Consider the following 13,099-nt stretch of genomic DNA (forward strand, 5'->3'; position numbering starts at 1 on the left):
ACACAAAGATAAATTCAAAATGGATGAAAGACCTAAATGTGAGACAGGAGACCATCAAAATTCTAGAGAAGAACACAGGCAGTCACGTCTTTGACCTTGGCTATAGCAAAGGTCAAATGTCTCCCAAAGCAAGGGAAACAAAAGCAAAAATGAACTATTGGGACTTCATCAAGATAAAAAACTTCTGCACAGTGGAGGAAACAAGACATCCAGATGGCTAACAGACACATGAAAAGATGCTCAACATTACTCATCATCAGGGAAATACAGATCAAAACTATAATGAGACACCATCACACACCTGTCAGAATGGCTAAAATTAACAGCACAGGAAAAAACAGATGTTGGGGAGGATGTGGAGAAAGAGGAACCCTCTTACACTATTGGTGGGAATGCACATGGTGCAGCCACTCTAAACAGTAGAGAGATTCCTCAAAAAGTTAAAAATAGAACTACCCTACAATTCAGCTGTTGTACTACTAGGTATTTACCCAAAGGATACAAAAATGCAGATTTTTGTAGGGATATGTGCACCCCAATGTTTACAGCAGCATTCTCAACAGTAGCCAAACTATGGAGAGAGACCAAATGTCCCTTGACTGATGAATGGATAAAGAAGATGTGATACATACATACAATGGAATATTTCTCAGCCATCAGAAAGAATGAAATCTTGCCATCTGCAGTGACGTTGATGGAGTTAGAGTGTATTATGCTTAATGAAACAAGTCAGTCAGAGAAAGACAAATACCATATGATTTCACTCATATGTGGAATTTAAGAAACAAAACAAAACAGAGCAAATGGGAGTGGGGGAAAGAAAAGAGAGAGAGAGTGGAAAACAAACCATAAGAGACTCTTAACTCTAGGGAACATAGAGACTCTAAAACTCTGTGTGTTGATGGAGGGAGGAAGATGGAGGATGGGCTAGAGGGATGATGACTATTAAGGAGGGCACTAGTGATGAGCACAGGGTGTTACATGTGAGTGATGAATCACTGAATTCTACTCCTGAAACCAATATTGCACTGTATGTTAACTAGAATTTAAATAAAAATTTGAAAAAAAAATCTCTTGGTCATTTAAAAAATTGTGATAACTTACACAACATAAAACTGTCACTGTTGGGATCCCTGGGTGGCTCGGTGGTTTGGCGCCTGCCTTTGGCCCAGGGCGCGATCCTGGAGTCCCAGGATCGAGTCCTGTGTCGGGCTCCTGGCATGGAGCCTGCTTCTCCCTTTGCCTGTGTCTCTGCCTCTCTCTTTATGTCTAATAAATAAAAAATCTAATTCTTAAAAAAAAAAAACTGTCACTGTTTTAGAAAATTAAATTTAAAAACTTTAAAAAATTGTTGAGCTTGAGATCTCTTTATATATTTTGTAAACAAGGACTGCAATAGATACCTAATTTGAAAATATTCCCCCCAGCTTGTGGCTTTTCATTTTCTTGATACTGTCTTGAAGTAGTACTATAAATTTTTAATTTTGATGAAGTCTGATTTACCAACTTTTTCTTTGCCTGTTAAACTTTTTGTGGCATATCTAAGAAATGTCTGCCTAACTCAAGGTCACAAAGTTTTATCCTATGTTTTCTTTAAGAAATTATGTGGTTTTAGGTTTTACATGGATGCATTGGATGTTAGTGTTTTATGGTTATATATGGTATGGGGCTATTATTATCATTACTTATGCATACCCAATTGTTCCAGTACCATAAGTTGAAAAGACTCTCCTTTGCCATTGAATTCCCTTTATACATTTGTTGAAAATCAGTAGATTATGTATATCTATGGACTCAGGAATCACAATTCAAGACTCCCTCTTGTCTGATATCTGAGGCCATTTTTTCCTCTATTTTTCTATTTTGGTGGTGGCAGTGGGGTGAGTGGGTGGGTGGAGGGTGGGTCTTCTGTTTAAGGCAGGAGCTGAAGTCTGGCTTCTGTTACTCCATCTTGGCCAGAAGCAGAAGCTCTCTGTACCATAATCTTTAAAACTATTTCTTATCGATAGATATTCATCATGTTTTCAATGTTTATTTTAACATTATATTAAGATTCTATATGATGTTTTAACATTTTTCTCTTCTATTTTATAAACCATTTTGTCTAACTTCATGTCCACTTATATTTCTATAAAACAGATCTCTAGGACTGGAATTGCAAAGCCAAAGTGCATACTTTAAAAATTTTGATATGTCAAGAACTGTGAGGGGTCTGAGATTTTTATCTTATTACAAAGTAATGAGTTAGCTTGCCACAGTTTTGTGGAAGCTGACAGAAGACAGGATATTCCTGGATTAAAGATAAAAGACCCTGCTACTCACAGCAAAAGCAATAGCCAGCGTGTCAGCATATTTGCACCAGTTTTTGGAGCCCCAATTTCCACAGGGTTACATGGAGGGCCAGATGACCCCAGCATTTGCAAGGGGCCAACGGACCAGTAAGTGTTCAGCATAGAGCTGACACTGTTGTGAGCAGCAAACAAATCAGTCCCCTTTCACTCCAGGAGTGAGCAGTTACAGGGTACTCTGCAGGAGCCTTGATCTATTTAGCTGCCTGCGTGCATAGCTACAGAAGGTACTTAGCTTCAGGAGATGGATAAACCTTGCAGTCTGCTATATTCAGCAAGAAAGTGCAGGAACCTAGGGGCTCATGGCTGACTGCTCTCCCAAAAGCATTTTTCTCCTTTATAAGCCTGCCTTCAATTGTATATTAAAGGGTTGTCTGTCTGAAACATTTCGTTACCAACATGAATATTTTATCAATCTTTGTCATTTTAGCAAATTTGATGGGTGAAAGATGAGTTTCACCATCTGTTTTGTTACTTTTCATTTATCTTAAGTGAGTTGAGCACCTTGTTTCAGATGTTTATTGAAACTTTGTGAAATTGTTCTTTAAAGCCTACCCTCCCTCTGACATTATCTTTTAATGTTCTGACCGGGGAAAACAAATAAAGGAAGAGCTCCATTTGTCATCTGAGTGGGTCAGTTTTGCTCATGTTTGTGGCCTGAGTCCTCTCTGATCATCGTGACTTGGATGACTGTGGAAATTCCCTTCAGCTTGTGCTGTATGAACACAAACTGTCCTGAGATGTATGATGCTCTCTCCTCTTGGTCTGTTTGTTCCTGTCTCTGGAAAGAGCCCCGGGTCAGGACTTCTTTTTTGTCCTACAGAAACGCCACTCTGCCTCTGAGGGAGGAAGCACAGTTCAGAGAACCCCTGTCCTCACGGTCCCCTCAGCACAGTGCAGTGGGATCAGATCCGTCTTCCAGTTTCACTGGAGTTCCAGTTTCCCAGAGTTCCTGGGTCTCATTTCTCATCTGCGGAGAAAGGCAGCGAGGATCTTTCTAGAAACGAATTATGAGTGCAAACTCAGCAAAACCACCCTCAGTAGAAAGGCCAGAACTGGTATGTATTAAACTGGTGTGTATTTCGGAGAGGAACTTCTACTGCCAGTTTCCTTGGGGTCAGCTAGAGGCCAGGCCTCGTGCCAGCCTGGCGGTATCCCCGCTACGTACGCAGGTTGTAGGGTGCACGGTTGGAAACTAAATCGTGAACAAATGAATTGCGGGAGTCCGAAGGCTCAAGTTTTCGCGCTTCCTACCCCCTTCCCCGCCCCCCCCGCGGGTGCCCCCGCCGCGCCCCCGCTCGGGTCGGCGCCTGGGTCTCCGCTGCAGGCCCCGCCCGCCGAGCACCCAATGGGGACGGAGCAGCGGCCCGCCCCCGGCCCCCGGGGCCTATCAGGGTCCGCGCGCCCGCCCCCGGCTCAGGGGACCAGCCAATGGGCGCGGAGGACGCCCCTCCCGGCGCGGGGACCCGGCGCTACGCGCGGCGCGCGAGAGCCGGTGGGCCTCAGTCCTCTGCACTGGCGGTGGGGTCCCGGGCCGGGCAGGTGTGCGGCCATGGCGTCCTCGGAGCCCGGCGACGTGCTGATCCTCGGCAGGTAAACGCCCCGGCCCGCCGACCGTGTGCTCTTGCCCTGGCTCTGGGGAGACCCGGGGGGCGCGGGAGCGAGGGGCCCAGGTGGCGGTCACCCCGACCAGCGGTGCGGACGCGTGCTGGAGCGCCAGCCGCCCACCCTCCAGGACCCTGTGCGCCCTTGCGGCCCTCCCTGAGCTGGCCAGGCCTGCGGGAGCGCCCGGGGGCGGCGTGGCTTTTCAGGATGAAGCACACTGTCGAGTGCTGTTCTGTTTCACTCGGCGCTGACTTACCCGCCAAGCTGACAGCTCAGGCTGCGGTGGGAACGGTTTGTGCGATTAGTTCAGTGATGCCAGGCCTACCAGCAAACACAAATAGACGTGCCAGGAAGTCGGACAGAGATTCTGCAGAAGTGTGTGTGTGTGTGTTTAAGGTTTTATTCATTTATTAATGAGAGACGCACACACAGAGAGAGGCAGAGAGACAGGCAGAGGGAGAAGCAGGCTTCCTGCCGGGAGCCCGATGCAGGACTCAATCCCGGGACCCCCGGATCATGCACAGAGCCCAAGGCAGACGCTCAACCACTGAGCCACCCAGGGGCCCTACAGAACTGTATTCCTAGCTATTCCCACTTTATGGATGTGAAAACAGATGAAGCAGTTTGCTGCTGGTCGCAGGCAGTACGTGGCCGAGATGGGACTATCCCAGCAAAGAGGGCCTGTTGAACACCCGTGCACAGGGCTGCCTGCAGGGCGTGAGGATGTGTGTGTTCTTGTCCCCAGGGGTGTCCTCTGGGTGGCAACAGGTGCTTGGCGGACACATGCGGCAATCCTAATTCATTCGTGATCCGTGGGGAAAGGCACATTTCCTTTTTTTTTTTTTATTTTAAGATTTTATTTATTCATGAGAGACACGCAGAGAGAGGTGCAGAGACACAGGCAAAAGGAGAAGCAGGCTCCATGCCCGGAGCCGATGTGGGACTTGATCCCAGGTCTCCAGGATCGCGCCCCCTGGGCTGAAGGCGGCGCTAAACCGCTGAGCCACACAGGCTGCCCAGAAAGGGACGTTTCCAAAGAGGAACGCTGGAGCTCAGAGTTTGCTAGGCTGTGTCAGTTTAACAGCCTAAATGCCATCCAAATTTTTCTGATTGGTGCCCCCATTCGGTCTTTTAAAACTTCTGCTGTTTTCGTAAAAAAAGTATTTATGCATACCTTTATTGACAGGCTGTGATAGCAATCTGTAGACATGTTAATCCTTGCTATATATAGTTGGAAGCACCTTTTTGGGGGTAGTTTTGTGTCTGTTTATGCCACTGAGGTGTTGGCCTACCTGACCTGCCACCCAGCGACAATTCCAGTGTCAGGGTTTTCCGTTTAGAACCTATTGAAAGAAGGAATCAGGATGTTTTTTGTCAGCTTCCTCTGATCAGACCGTGGAATTACCTGAACCTTTGACCTTTGCAGGCGTGTGGGTGTGTGTGGCTGCCTGGTGAAGGAATATAAAAATATTTTTTAAAAGTGTACTTGGTATTGGGTACAGTGACTGTGCTCGATTTGTATTTTACTTGTCCAGGATCAAGGGCTGGAGTTTTGTGTCTCTCACACCATGTGTTGGGGTGTTACTCTGTTTTCACCTAATACATGTTAAGTTTGGAATTGACTATCCCTGTCTGGCTCTGGTTCTTTCATGAAGTACAGTCTTTCCAGAAGGAGATAGGATTGATGAGTCAGTTTATTTGATTCCCCAGAGGAAGGTTCATAAGGAAGTAGATGAGGGTTGGCAAACTTTAATGACCACAGGAACTGGCACAGGATAGAGATCTCTTCCTGTCTATCCTATACCCTCAGCACCTCAAGAGAACACCCATCTCTGCTTTCCTTCCCTTCCTTCTGCTCCCTTTCCTCTCTGTTCCCTCTCTCACCTCGCTCCCCTACTCACTTTTCCTTTCCCTTCCTCCCCGCTCTTCAGCCCTCTTCTCTCTCTCCCCCCGCTTCTGGCCCCATGGGTGATTCCATGGAACATCCATTTACAAAATGAGGCTGGGAAGTGTAAATTAGCTTCCTAAAACCTGGTTTAGTTTCATTCTTGGATTTCAACAGACCAAAAAATGCCTATTTCAATTTCAGGGACATATTGGGCCATTGTTTTTCCATCTTTTCCTAATAATTATCAGGTTCCCTCTTGAAGGTACTTGCTAGAAATATAGTCCCTATTTAATTCTTTTCCACTGATTTTTTTTTCCATAAAGAACACTTTTTTTTTTTTTTTTTTTTTTTAAGATTTTATTCACTTACTTGAGAGAGAGAGAAAACATGAGCAGGGACAGGGGCAGAGGCAGAGGGACAAGCAGACTCACTGCTGCTGAGTGGGGAGCCAGGCATGGGGCTCCATCCCAGGACCCTGAGATCACAACCTGAGCAGAAGTCAGATGCTTAACTAACTGAGCCATCCAGGCACCCCAGAAATGAGCCAATTTTATTACTTAAATTTTCTTCCCTGCTACTTTGCTGCTATGTAATAGAATAAATGTTCACCTTCAGTAGCTTTGCGAAGTACTAACTCAGATTTATGAATTTCGAAGCTTTAAAGCATATCATAATAGTCAGAATGGTAGGGACCCAGAATGGTAGGTCCTCAGGTATCTAGGAGTTCACAAAAAGTTAACAGGATGTCACAGGCTCTAAGGGCAGGAAACTAATAGAATTTGGGCCCAAAGTAAGGTAGTACTAGGAACAGAAAGCTGACAGAACTTTCATTCTGTGGCTGTGGAATCTGATGTTTGTTTGTACCTATTTATATTAGTCTGTGTAATAGATTCCCCCTGCCTTTACTTGCTCACTTTTCCTCTCTCCTGTGCTGCTTTTTTTTTGCACATTGTTGCCAACCCCAGCATTATAATCTTTCACCTCCAGTGTCTATTACTGACTTAGAGTTTCCAATTTTAGGTCCAATTTTCAGGAGAGGAAATCTGATTGGCTTGGCTTGCCTGTGCAGGCCAGGCTACAGGTAGAGTAGTTCTGGTAAGCCCGCTGATTGGCTGCTTTGGATCATATGTCCATGTCATGCGCAGTCATTAGTGACTGAGTGTGTGTGAGGGAGAAGGGATGCCAGCGGGTTCCCAGGAGTCGGCATCGTGCTCTTGGTGCCTCCTCTAGAGAACTGTGGGCAATGCAGACTTTGAAACGATTATGCCAAAAAGAAATCAACTTTGTCTTTAATGCCTATTGTATGGAACATAAGTCATTTCTCCCCCAATTTTTTTCTCCCCAAAGTTTTACAAAAATTCTCAAATACACAGAAATGTAGGAATTATGGAAAAAAGAATACCCAGAGACCCACTTTTTTAATTCAATAATTGTTAAAAATTTGCTCTGTTTGCTTTGTGTGTATATAGTTTATTTAACTAATGCTGAATGTTACAGGGTTAATTTTTTTACTTTTTTGCTAATATATATTGTACTATAAGTGAGTGTCTGTGTGTTGCCCATATTAACCCAAGATCAGTTTTTTTAATCTCTGCCATTTGTATATATATTATTTGCTATTATTAGACTAAGGCAGTAGAATATTAGTTTGAAAGTTAGTTTGTTCACATACTTTATATGAGTCCCTCTCCTTGTGTTTGGTGTATTTATCACTTATTTCTGCATTTATAGGAATTTTTGTGTATTTATATGTTACAAACATTATTTCTTTTTGGACATTTGTCTCATGTTGATTTTTTGGTCATAAACAAATTTACTTAAGATCAGTTGACTTATTTGGCAACCAGCATTCAAACGTGAGGTCCATGGTGGCTTGGATTATTGTAAAAATGTCTTTGATAGAAAGGTGAGAACTACTGCTCTAGAGTAAATGCCACCCACCCCAACTGCATTTGTAGATGAAGGACTAGAGCTCTCTCAGATGTGTGACTGAATTCTGTATTATTATGGTGTAGTTGCATAGCTGGGGTGGAACTAAGTGTCCTGACACCAAAGAAATAACTAAGATAAATGATCGAATTATGATACCAGATAATTGTTTAAGTCATTGCTGCCTGTTAGAAACATAATGTGAGCCACCAGTGCAAGTCACATATGTAACTAAATTTTGTAGTAATTACATTTTTAAAAAGGTGAAATTAGGGATGCCTGGATGCCTCAGTCAGTTAAGCGTTTGCCATCGGATCAGGTCATGATCTCAGGACCACCCAAGCAGTGGAAATAGATTCATTGAGCCCTGTGTGCTCGGGTTCACGGCTGCATGGGGAGTCTGCACCTCTTTCTCCCTCTGACCCTCCCTGCCCCCCCAACCCCTGCTCATGCTTTCTCTCTCTTCTCTCAAATAAAATCTTTTTTAAAAATCGAATTAATTTCAATGTGTTATTTAGCTTATTTCTAAGTATTATTATTTCAACAAGTAATTGATGTAAAATTTTACTAGTGAAAGAGTTTATATTCTTTCTGGGGGGGAAAATAGTCTTGAGAATCCAGCATAGTTTTTATACTTGCAGCACACCTCATCACACTAGTCACTTTTCCATTGCCTGTTAGCGCCATGTGGCTGTTGCATGGCTGCTGTCCTGGACGATGCAGGTATAATAATGATGTAACCTTTGTGAATCAGGAAAGCCTATCCTCAGAAAACTCCCTTCTCTCCCTTCTTATGCCTCCCCCTGCAATGCAGGCTCATTTGAGAGGCACTTTATACTTATTTTGAAAAGGCAAGTCTAGTTGTGGGAGGAGGTGAATCTCCTCTGTTCCCCTTCGTGGGAAGTCTTCTCTGTAAAAGCAGCTACAGTACTTTGGGCTTTTATAGAAAGGCCAACTGAGGCCTTTAACCCTTCAACCACGGATGGCCTGTTAGCCCTTCCTGGCCTGACACTTTAGTTACATTTTGTTGTGTGGTGGACACAGGATGTGGGGGGACTTGGCTGATAGTGTAGTCTACTGCTGCGGCTGCTTCAGAGGCCCTGTGAGCTCTCACCCCGAGGGGATCTGCCTGACAGGCTCCGGTGTCTGACCATGTGGGCGAAAGCTTTCACATGGATAGGGGAGATGAGTCATTTTGGAGGGGGAGGTAGTTTCTTGCAGCTCTGGAGTGTGTGTGTGGGGGGGGCGGGGGGGGAATGTTTGAGGAAGAGAAAGAAGTCTTTGCTCAGGACTGTCTCTTTCAAACTCTGGCTTGTGATCTCTGGGGTTTTTTCCCCCTCATATAGTTCTGAACAGCTCTGTCAATAGAACTTTCTGCAAAGAGGGAATATGTCAGTATATGTTCAGGGATATGTTCTGTTCAGTATATGTTCAGTATATGTTCAGGAATATGTCAGTATATGTCAGTATATGTTCTGCAAAGAGGGAATATGTTCAGTATATGTCCTTGCTGTCCAAGTTGGTGGCTACTGTCACATGTGGCTTTTGAATACTTGAGACATGTCTAGTACTATTGATAAATTGATTTTTTAAAATTTATTAACTTTAATTTAAATAGCAGCATGTGGGTAGAGTCAACCGTATTAGACAGTGCAGGTCTAGCACATTAAGAGTTTAATAAAAAATTTATATATACATAATATGTAAATTTTACGTTAATTGTTAAAGACTTTGATATTGCAGAAGAATATGGAGTGAAACATTTTGTATAATTCTGCTCCCTCTCCCAAAGTTGAGTAGAGGTGGTTTTAGTTGTTTCCACTCCATTTTCCCAACAAATGGCTTCACATAAGATACCTTGTAACAAGATAGTAGACCCTCTCAATAACCCCTTGTATATATTAAAGGCTTAGCTCAAGTGGGCATTGTGTGAGGGCTTTGAAGCTTGGAAAGCACTTCTGTGGCATTAACAGGATTTTCAGGTCAATAGGAGGCATGCCATGCTTTCCCTTCATTGCTTGGGCCCAAGCCCTACAGAAGGTGGGGATGTAACTGTTACAACTCCAATGTAACTGTGTGGAGTACTTTTTGTACCCAGAGCCTGAATTACAGATTAGCTAAATAAGGATGGGGGGCCGAATGGAGTGGGGATAATACTTATTAGAGCCCATCCGATCCCTGAGTGGCGCAGTGGTTTGGCGCCTGCCTTTGGCCCAGGGCGCGATCCTGGAGACCCGGGATCGAATCCCACATCAGGCTCCCGGTGCATGGAGCCTGCTTCTCCCTCTGCCTATGTCTCTGCCTCTCTCTCTCTCTGTGTGACTATCATAAATAAATAAAAAAAATTTTAGAGCCCATCCGTTGACTATTATCCTAACCCCCCTCCTCAAAGCAGCATATGGTTACTATAATGAAATAACACGTCTGAGACAACCCTGTCCTACTGAATGTTCTGTGTACTTGCAAGCTAATAATTTAGCTTATTACTATTTCCTGGATGCTAGCAGAGAACATGAGACTCACGGGTGAGAGACGGAGAACTTTCTTAGTCATAGGAGAACAGGCAGTATGAGGATCCCATTAACATTGTTCCCTTTGGTCTGAGTCCAATGTGGGAGTATGGAGGTTCCAGGTGGATACCTGCAGGTTCAGTGATTATGTTCCAGGCAGGAATATTGAGCTTGGGGAAACCACTGCTTTTATAGTAAGAGGTAAGCAAGCTTGCTTTTTATCCTTGAGGGATATATTTCTGCAAAATAACTCCGACAAATTGTCTGCGTGTAGAACAGCCAGGGCCTTATGTTCTTGGCATACTCAGTAAGACATGTGAGTACTCATGGAAAAGTGCCTCCCACCACCTAATGTCGGCCCCTCTGGAATGGGGAATATGTTGCTGCTGATATCTGGATCACATTTTGAGAAACTTCCAATTTAGAGGAATCCTAGAGAATGTTGTTGATTTGTCTCTGAATTGCACGAAGAGTACCCAGGACACTTTGTGAATCAGATGCAACTCATTTTTGGTATCTCAAGTGGCATTGGAAAATCTCAAGATTGAAAGAAAAATGGAGCATAATCCAACCATCTTCCCAATATCTGATGCCAAGTGATTACCTACCTCTGTGTAGATACCTCCAATTCCAGGGATTTTCCACCTGCTTGATTATTGGGGTTGCTTCTTCTTGAGTAACATCAAGCATCAGGACCACCCAAGCAGTGGAAATAGGTTCAGGAACCTCAGACCAAAGTGCTGTGTTGTCTGCAGGGTTTCATGCTCTATAGCATGTAAACATATGGTTATTTCTCCTAGCCTAATAAATATCCCCACTTGACCTCATTTCTCCTTCCAGTAACTGTCACATGTTTCTTCAGACCTAAATAAAATTGTCTGTATTCTGTCTCTACTTCCTTTCTTCCCATCCATATTATTTATATTATCGAAAAGTTTCAAATCATATTAAAGTTCAGAGAATAGTACAATGAAAACTTTGTACCCCTTCTACCCCTAGTTTCAATAATTATTAACATTGGGCTGATCTAGTTTCATTTATGTTCCCTTCCATGGATTAATTTGAAACAAATCCCAGACATTTCTGTCATTTCACCTACAAATATGTCAGCATGAATACCTAAAAGACAAGGACTACAGTTGACCCTTGAACAATGTAGAGGTTAGAGGTGCTGAGCCCCCTCCCCCATGCAGCTGGAAATCCATGTATAACTTAATTACTAACAGCCTACTCTTGACTGGAAGCCTTGTTGATAACATCAGCAGTAAATTAACACATATTTTGTATAAGTATTAAATACTGTGTTCTTAAAGTAAGCTAGGGATAGTATGTTATTAAGAAAATCATAGGAAGAGAAAATATAGAGTACTGCAAAAAATACCATCATTGTGTATCAAAATTAACAAAATTCCTTAATATTATCAAATAATATCTTTAAAGATCCCATCAGTATTCACCATTTCCCTGGTTCTCTAAAAACTTTTTTTTACCCTTGGTTTGATTGATGCAGTTTCCAGGTGAGGATCACTTATTATATTTAGTTGATATGTTTCTTAGCTTTTTCAGTCTATAGGTTTCCCCATCTCTTTTTAGAACTTTCTTGCAGTTTATTTGTGGAAGAACATGGGTCGTTTGTTCTGTGAAATTTCCTGAATTCTGGATTTTGTTGACTGTATCTGTGTCATGTCATTTAATGTGTTCCTTCCCCTGTGCCTTCATTTTCTAAGCTGGTAGTTCCATCTAGAGGCTCATCTCTCTTCTACATAGGCCAGCTTTCCTCCAATCAGTCTGTCAGAACTGCTCTTGTCATACACCGTCCCCCCAATTCATCTCACTAACCCCAGGGATCAGTCCTCAGTTTTGACCCAGATGGTCACTGTCTTCTCACTGAAGCTTCCTTTCACTTCCCTGACCCCATGCCTGGTTTTCCTCCCCTCTCCCGTCCCTATCCTTCACTGGAGGAGGAGTGTTCCAAGGCTCAACCCATTGACTTCTTTATTACCATTCACTTCCTTGGTGATCTCATCTGGTTTCATGCTGTTACATGCCATGGCTATGCAGTAATACAGCATTCATAGCCTCAGCCCAGGCCTTGTCCCTGAGCCATGAGATCTCTGTCCTGTTGTTTCTTAGATGTACCGATGGGGCATCTTTTTCATACTTAAGGCCTCCCGTATGGAATGCCCGATCTTCTCTCCCTACATCTACTTAAGTTATATAGTCTTCCCTGCCAGAGGTAATGGCCTCCCTGTCCTGTCTGCTTCTATGCAAAAGAAACTTGATATTATCTTCAGTTCTTTTCCTCCCACCTACTATGGTGTTCCATAGCAGTTCTTACAGTTTGTGCCTTGAAAATACCACATATTTGGAACTCAGCTGGCTGTTTCCTGTCTCCACCTCTGCTTCTATCTTGCTCCAGCCTACCATCATACTTCATACTTCTAGCTAGTCTGTTTACTTGCATCTTTGCCTGTCTTCAGTATATTCTTTAAATTTTTTTTAATTTTTAGTTTTTTAAAGTTTATTTATTTATAGAGAGAGAAAGAGCACACTTGTGCCATGTGATGGCAGGGAAGGGTTAGAGAGGGAGGGAGGGAGATAATCTTAAGCAGACTCCACATTGAGTGGGGAGCCTGATGCTGGGCTTGATCTCACAACCCTGACCTGAGCTGAAATCAAGAGTCAGACACTTAACTGACCGAGCTACCCAGACATCCTAGTATATTCTTTTTTTAAAAAATATATGTGTGGATTTTTAAAAAATTATTTATTTGAGAGAGAGAGAGCATGAGCAGGGGTAGAGGGCAGGGGCAGATAGA

General features: G+C 43.4%; 1 protein-coding gene across 2 annotated transcripts in view; it reads left to right on the plus strand.

Annotated features, from left to right (window-relative positions):
- The first annotated feature begins 3,387 nt into the window (after positions 1 to 3,387).
- The window catches only part of CRYL1 (crystallin lambda 1), a 145,313-nt gene continuing 135,601 nt past the window's right edge, over positions 3,388 to 13,099 (plus strand). Inside the window, exon 1 of one of the 2 annotated variants that reach the window (XM_038573515.1) lies at positions 3,388 to 3,406. Coding sequence is in view for 1 of the 2 variants with exons in the window: in XM_038573514.1 (XP_038429442.1) it covers positions 3,901 to 3,941 (41 nt within the window). In the remaining variant the exon portion in view is untranslated. Of the gene's footprint in view, positions 3,407 to 3,783; positions 3,942 to 13,099 lie in introns of those variants that run through there. The other variant, XM_038573514.1, reaches the window with a different exon arrangement.

The sequence above is a fragment of the Canis lupus genome, chromosome 25, assembly GCF_011100685.1.
Source record: "Canis lupus familiaris isolate Mischka breed German Shepherd chromosome 25, alternate assembly UU_Cfam_GSD_1.0, whole genome shotgun sequence".
Lineage (NCBI taxonomy): Eukaryota > Metazoa > Chordata > Mammalia > Carnivora > Canidae > Canis > Canis lupus.